Genomic DNA, 7,620 nt, shown 5'->3' on the forward strand with positions numbered 1-7,620 from the left:
CTCAGTTGGTTACGCAACTGACTTGGGCTCAGGTCATGATCTCGAGGTCCTCCCATGGGAGGGAGGCAGGGAATCCTGCATGGGGCTCCCTGCTCAGTGGGGAGCCTGCTTCTCCCTCTCCCTTTGCCCCTCCCCCTACGTATGCTTGTGCGCACATGCTCTCTTTCTCTCTCTCTCAAATAAAATAATAGGCATCTTTAAAATAAACAAACCAATAAATAAATAAAAATAAAAGAAGCCTCTGCCTCCAGCAAAAAGATGAGTGGGACTCCAGCAGCCCCTGAGATGGGTTTATAAGGAGCTCCCAGGCCCCCTCAGACCTCTCCTCCTTGTTCCAGTTTCAAGCCTAGTCATTACCAGCTCCCTGCTCAGCCCAGGGAGAGCCACCTACCCTAACCCCTTGCCTGCCCTCCTTCCCCACCAGTCCTGTAGGTTACCTTCCAAGCATGCCTCCATGTGACCTGGACACCGCCCAGCGGTTTTGAATCAGGCTATAGGCTCAGGAGCAAGAAGCCACATCGCCTTATTTTTGTTAAGTCAACGCACTTAGTCTCTGAGCCCTCTTCCTCCTGCCCTGGCGGGAAATTCACTCTTGACGGTTATTATGATCCCCTCCTCCTCCTTGGGGTGACCCTGGGCCCTGAACACAGGCTGGACTTTACTCTTCAGTTATTTGTGGCCCCTTTAAAAAGATTCAACCCAGTAAATTTGAAGGACTGATTGGTTTCATTAAGTGACTCATGAATCTGGCAGCATCCCGTCCACCAAGGAGTTCAGAGCAGGTGTGCAAAATGGAAGTTTTTTTATAGGAAAGAGGGTAGGGCAAGGAAGTTATTAGCCGAGGAAAAGAAAGGATTATTTCAGGCAAGGTCATTTTCCCTTAGCGGGAACAGCAGGAGCTCTGATCACGCGGATTACCTCATCTTCCTTTGTGGGGAGGGATAGAGAGGGCCCATGTGACAGATGACCTCATTGGTGCTAACCAGAAAATTCCTGACTGACCACTTAAGACTACTTGAGGGGAGTTAAAATTGCAGTTAGTTTGGGGATTGAGTCCCAGTGTAATGACTTGGCTCCATTTTGGGCCTGTGGGTTTCTTAATTCTTTCTTAAAAAGATTTAATTTATTTATTTAGAGAGAGAAATCTTGAGCGGGGTGAAGGGTAGGGGGAGAGGGAGAGAGAGAACTCTCTAGCAGACCCCGAGCTGAGCCAGACATAGGGCTTGATCCCACCACCCTGAGATCATGACCTGAGCCGAAGTCGAGAGTCAGATGCTCAACCAACTGAGCCACCCAGGCACTCCCATGGTTTTCTTTTTGAAAATCTGCTGGCTGAGCTTGTACGGTTTCAAGGAGCCCGAGATTCTGCTGCAACTGTAGCCCCTGGGGCTTTGCCAGGTCGGGAGCCCCATTGACTCATTTATGTACCGTCCTTCCTGCTGCTGAATGTGAGCTCTATGGGAGCACACAGGCTTTGTTTTGTTCACCACTGTGTCCCTGGTACCCAGAGGCCAATAGACATCCAATATTGACTAAACCCAAGTACATGTCCAAGGACCTCCTATCTGATGATCTGCTCCTCCACTAGAAACAGCCTGGACACATTTGGCAGCCAGCAGCCTGTGTCTGCTGTCCTGGTTGGGCCGCTGTCCCATCTCTGAGAAGCACTTCTCCTCCCTTCTAGGAGGGCAGAGGACAAAAGCCCGGAGGGGGCTGTCTTCAAGAACCTTTGTCCGGAGGGGGCTGTCTTCAAGAACCTGTAGCCTGGGGCGCCTGGGTGGCTCAGTGGATTAAGTCACTGCCTTAGGTTCAGGTCGCGATCTCGGGGTCCTGGGATCGAGTCCTGCATCTGGCTTTCTGCTCAGCAGGGAGCCTGCTTCCCTCTCTCTCTCTGCCTGACTCTCTGCCTACTTGTGATCTCTCTCTGTCAAATAAATGGATTAAAAAAAAAAAAAGAACCTGTGGCCTTCCCCCCTGGCCACATGCTCCCCCAAGGGAAGGGATCTTTGCTACCTGCTGGGAACATGACTTAAAAAAACTCAGGGAGAATACAAATTCACACCCCAACCGAGGTCCCGCCCATGGTCTGTTTCATTCTTCCCTACTGCTACTTACTAATTCCCCAGTGTAGACCCTCACTGCTTTTCACCAGGACTTCTCTGCTTCGGCCTCCTTGCTGGTCTCCCCCCAAAGCACCTTCCACAGAGCCAGTGCAGTCTTTCTAAGATGTTAATTGGGCTGGGTCTCTCCTCTAGTTAAGACTCTCCCATGGCTCCCCACAACTCTCAGCTTGGCAACTGAGCATGACCTGGCTCCTCCCTGCTTCCCAGGCTCAGGACCCCAAACTCCCCGATCGCCCAACACAGCTCCCTAGAATGTTTCAGCCTCTCTGTCTTAGCAGGTGTTGTTCCTTGGGCCTGGGACAACTTCTGCCCTGTTTCCTCCTTCTCCTGGCCACCTGCTGCTTATATGTCAGGATCAACAATACAGTGTATATGCCTTGGGATGCGGTGTAACAGGAGTGACACAAGACTACCCGAGACGTCTTCTTGCCGACAAAGCAAACCAGAAGTTCACTGAACCTCTAGGTCTAGCCACCAGTCAACAGGGGATATTTGGGAGAGAGGAACACCTGAAATGACCACCAGCAAGAAGTAACCAGCCAGATCCTCCCGAACGTGGGAGATGTAATAGGACAAATAACCAGGTTCCTTTGATAAGAACAAGGGGAAAGCGGGGAGGGACGGGGGGGAGGATACAGAGTAAGAGAAACTTAACAGATCCATCAGCCAACTGGAATGTGTGGACCTGAAGTAGGAAAGCTGCAAGGACTCTGTTTTAGAAAGACTATGTGTCTGCTGTTTTTCTGTTGGACCCCATTTACTCATGATCCGTAATTTTCCTCTGAACAAGCCAAAGAAGTGATGTTCCCACTTCAAAGGGGAAGCAAGAAAGTTAATCATTCTCTGAGTTTTTTTTTTTAAAGATTTTATTTATTTATTTGACAGAAATCACGAGTAGGCAGAGAGGCAGGCAGAGAGAGAGGGGGAGGCAGGCTCCCCACTGAGCAGAGAGTCCGATGCGGGGCTCGATTCCAGGATCCTGGGATCATGACCTGAGCGGAAGGCAGAGGCTTTAACCCACTGAGGCACCCAGACACCTCATCCCCCTAGACCCCTCTCTAATAACAACCTCTAGCCCCAAGCAACGACGAGACTCCATCTCCATTCCTTTCCGAGTTTCCCACTCTGTCTGCTCTTCTCTACCTGTCACTTCACGATTCAATAAACTCTGTTTTCACTTTCTCTGGCTTGCATTTGATTTCTACCCTGCAAGAAGCCAAGGACCTTTGGCTGGTCTGGTGGGGACCCTCCCCTGGGTACTCAGACTCAGCCCGCCTGCCTCAGATCCGGTTTGGAACCTGATCTGAATGAATCAACTGTAAAAAAAACAAAAACAAAAACAAAACAATATCATGAGACAATAGGGACTTTAAATATTAAACAAATTAAGCATTTAAACATTGACCAAGTCAGTATCTACCCAGTGATAGTAAGGAATTACTATTTTATCATCTTGTTAGAAAAAAAAAAAGTCCTTATCTTCTAGAGTATTTGTGGGCAAAACAATATGATCTCTGGAATTTGCCTTAGAATAACCCAGTCCATTTGGGGTGGGGTACAAATGAGTAGCTTGGCCCTAAATTCCCAGTTGCTGTAACTGGAGGATGTGGGCGCTGAGGGTTCATAATCTTATTCTGTCTACTTCTGTTTCTGTTTGGCAATTTCAATAATAAAAGAAGAGATTAGGCCCTTTACCTCCCTGTCCTCAAAGGTTAGATTCCTCCTCTGGGCTTGTCAAACTTTCTAACATGCCAAAGGGCAGTCCCTTGGTTTCCCTGTCCCTCCTGAAGGCAGGGGCTGCCCCGGGTCCCTCCATCTCCTGGGCACATGGCTCCTGGCATAAATGCATGTGTGACCTAGTCTTGGCTTGTGGAGAGCGTCTAGAGCACCAACTAGTAGTGAGTCCTTCCGTTTCATCCAGGCTGATAGGTTCTGTGGGGGTGGGTGGGGCTACGTAAAAGCTCAAGGAAGGTAGATGATACTTGCCACTCAGTCACAGGGGCTGGGCGAGGTTCCTGGAGAATCCAGCTGCTGGCTGGACGGACGTGCTTTGCGGAACAGGCAGGACAAGTGCTGCTTTCCACCTCAGAGTTCAAAGGCCTGGCTGATGCCCCTCCTTGGGCCAGCCCAGCTCACGCCCTGCTAGGCAAAGGAAAAGCCAGAGGAGGCAGTGCCTCGGATCACTGGGCACACAGGGCAACAGGCTGGAACTTCTGCTCAAGCCCATGGCCAAGAGCATCCAGATAGGAAACCTGCAGTGTTGGCCCTAGCAACTGGAGAAGCCCGGGGCTCCCAGGAAGTGAGCTCCAAAGATGAGGCTGCTCAAACTGCTCCTTTTCCTGGCCCCCTGGGGAGTCGCCAGAGCTGAACAAGGTAGGCCTCGCAAATGCTTTGGTTTTGTACTGTGAACCTGGAGTTGGTGGCTCCCGGAAGTGGTTCACAGGGAGCTGAAATGCTGCTAAAAACAGCAAGGTGGGGGCGCCTGGGTGGCTCAGTGGGTTGAGGCCTCTGCCTTCGGCTCAGGTCATGATCTCAGGGTCCTGGGATCGAGCCCCGCATCGGGCTCTCTGCTCAGCGGGGAGACTGCTCCCCCCCCCCGCCTGCCTCTCTGCCTACTTATGATTTCTGTCAATTGAATAAATAAAAATATTAAAAAAAAAAACAAAACAGCAAGGTGGGAAGCTGGGGCAGGGAGGCCCCGGGGAGAGAGAGTGGGTGAGTGGTGGGGGTACTCTTTGAGCCTGAAGATCTTAAGTGGAGGCCAGAGCTGGCCAGAGGAGGGACACCGACTTCGCAAAGACGTGCGGGTACATAAGAGCCAGCTATCTGGTAGAGGTGGAAGGTGGCAGGCAGATTCACGACTTCATTCAACCAACACGGGTTAAAGGCCTTCTGCATACCACACCCTATTTCCACGAACAAAGAATGTGTCAGAAAAGAAAGGAAACAAAGCTCCAGTCCTAGGGAAGCATTCCTTCAACTAGGGAGAAGCAGACCAAAAGACACTTGAACAAATAAATGCATGATATTCCAGGAGTAGTAAGTGTTATGGAGACTAATAAAGCAGAAGAAAGGGGTGGGAGTGGGGGGTTGGGGGGGGGCTTAAGATGAGTGAATGGCTTTGAGTAGAGACCTGAGGCAGTGAGGGAGGGAGCATCCCTCCCTCTGGGGACATCCAGGGGACTTTCCAGTAAGAGAACATAGAAGGCACACAGGCCCTACACCTGACACTCAGGGGATGCATGTGAAGACGAGCCCAGGGCCAGAGTGGCTGGAGCAAAGTAGGCAAGGTGAATGGGAGAGATGAAGTTGAGGGTCATGGGGGTGGGGGGTGGTGCTGGCGTGAGCTCGCATATAAACATGTAGATGATGTAAGGCCTCGGGGTTGAGTGCAACATCATTAGAGAGTTTTTAGGCAGAGCCGTGGGGTAATCTGATTCAAATAAGCTTGAAAAGGCCCCCTGGGCTATGCACTGAGAAGAGACCATAATGAGGTAAAAGTCAGGGTGACCAACATGTCTCAGTGCACCCAAGACTTATCTAATCTTAGCACTTGAAGTTCCGTGACCTGGGTACTCCCTCAGCCCTGGGCGCACTGTGGTGGTTGGTCATGACCTGAGCCACTGTGGTAAAGGAGAAGCAGCCAAACCCGTGGGGAGGCTGTTGTCATCCTCCAGTGAAAGGAAATGGAGGCTCATCAGGGTAGGAGCACGGCGGGTTGGAGACGGTCTGATTCTGGACAAGACTTGCTGGCAGATGTGGGGCAACAGGAGGACTCCAGGGTGACTCCCGGGTCTTTGCCTCCAGCTGAGAGGACAGAGTTGTCATTGGCTGAGGTGTAGGAGGAGGGGATGGCGGTTTGATTACGGATGTGTCCAGTTGGAGATGCCTGTTAGATTTCCATGAGGTGGAAAAGGAGTCAGTGGCCAGACTGGACCCCTTAATGGTTCTCCTTAGTGATCCTAGGTTGTCCTAGGTTGTCCTTTCCTGGAGTCCTGGGAAGGGACCTAACAAAGAACCCAACACCCTTTCTGTAGCTCTAGGAATGAGGCTGAAAGAGGGAGGGACAGACTCCGGGCTCTGCTCATTGCTTGTTCTGTGGGGCTCAGTTTTTCCAGGCTGGACCCCAAAAGTTGGTGGTCTCTAGGTGCTTCCGTAGTCAGTGCACGCCCTCGGACACTACCCAGGAGAGGCTGGGAGCTCTGGCCAAGTGCTCTGCTCGTGCAGCCGGGCATCTCAGAAGCCAGGGAGGAGGAGCACCAGTGCCTGGGGGTAGGAGACAGAGCAAAATAGCAAAGAGGGACTGGGCTCCAAATGCTGTGACCCAAATTTGGAAATACCGCTAGGATGAGCCCTGAGAGTGTGTCATGCCCTATGAGGGCGACCTGCCTGGGAGAAGGTTGAGTGGCCGTCCTCCTTTCACCCAGGAGGCAGACCCTAGTCCCCACTGAGGGACTCCAGGGCCCTGCTGGTCCGGCAGAAGGGTGGGAATGGTTGGAAGGACCTCCCACTCTCTTACTCTTTCACTTTCAATTATGCTTTCTTGGAAATCCAAATGCCACTGGGCGCCCCCAGCTCAGAGGCTGGTGGTTAAAAAGGATCCCTCCCCCACAAATGCACGGGATGTTCATTGAGCATCATTTACGGACATGAAAAATGCTGACAGCAGTAAGGGAAGAGCTCAATGGATTGTGGAAAGGTTCAAGGCGATACAGCAAAACCAAGACCAATGCTGACAATTATTAAGTACTTATTTTGTGCCAGGCACTGTGGAAGTTTTTTGCATTATACCCTCACAACAGCCTTGTCAAGTGGGGATTATCGAGGTTGCTGAGAAGTGAAACACCTTACCCGAAGTTACACATGTAGTAAGTGTCCGAGTTGGGACATGAACCCAGGCTGTACAACTTCACCCTGTTTATAAAATAATACTGTCAAAACAAACAAAGGAACACTGAAACAGACAAAGGAAAGAGCCAAGAAGGGTGAACATTTATTTTTTGAGACTTAGGATGGGCCAGGCCCATTTGAAAAATGAAAGCAGAAAAACCTCTTTTGGTTTTTATAGTCCCTGTAAAGCAGGTACTATTCCCATGATACCCATTTTGCAGATGAGGCAAGTGAGAGCCAGAACACTTGCCCAGGGTCCCACAGCTAAGAAGCAGCGGAACCAAGTCTGTTCTCAGCTGCGTTACCCAGTATGCCCTTTGAAAGATCTTCTTCAGATGGTGTTTTGTTCTTTTTTTTTCAGATTTTATTTATTTGTTTGACAGAGAGAGAGAGAGATCCCAAGTAGGCAGAGAGAGAGGGAAGCAGGTTCCCTGCTGAGCAGAGAGCACAATGTGGGGCTCAATCTCAGGACCCTGAGATCATGACCTGAGCTGAAGGCAGAGGCTTAATCCTCTGAGCCACCCAGGTGCCCCTGGGATGGTGGGTTTTTAAAAAAAATTTTTGGGGGCGCCTGGGTGGCTCAGTGGGTTAAGCTGCTGCCTTCGGC

The 7,620-nt window shown here is 50.8% G+C and overlaps 1 protein-coding gene across 1 annotated transcript in view; it reads left to right on the forward strand.

Annotated features, from left to right (window-relative positions):
- Positions 1–4,143: 4,143 nt before the first annotated feature.
- The window catches only part of LOC111143428 (sphingomyelin phosphodiesterase acid like 3B), a 23,172-nt gene continuing 19,695 nt past the window's right edge, over positions 4,144–7,620 (forward strand). Inside the window, exon 1 of the mRNA XM_022497166.1 lies at positions 4,144–4,496. Within this exon, the coding sequence (XP_022352874.1) occupies positions 4,436–4,496 (61 nt within the window). The 5' untranslated portion in view covers positions 4,144–4,435. The remainder of the gene's footprint in view (positions 4,497–7,620) is intronic.

This window comes from Enhydra lutris, unplaced genomic scaffold (genome assembly GCF_002288905.1).
Source record: "Enhydra lutris kenyoni isolate GAN:26980312 unplaced genomic scaffold, ASM228890v2 scaffoldscaffold9, whole genome shotgun sequence".
NCBI classification, from domain to species: domain Eukaryota; kingdom Metazoa; phylum Chordata; class Mammalia; order Carnivora; family Mustelidae; genus Enhydra; species Enhydra lutris.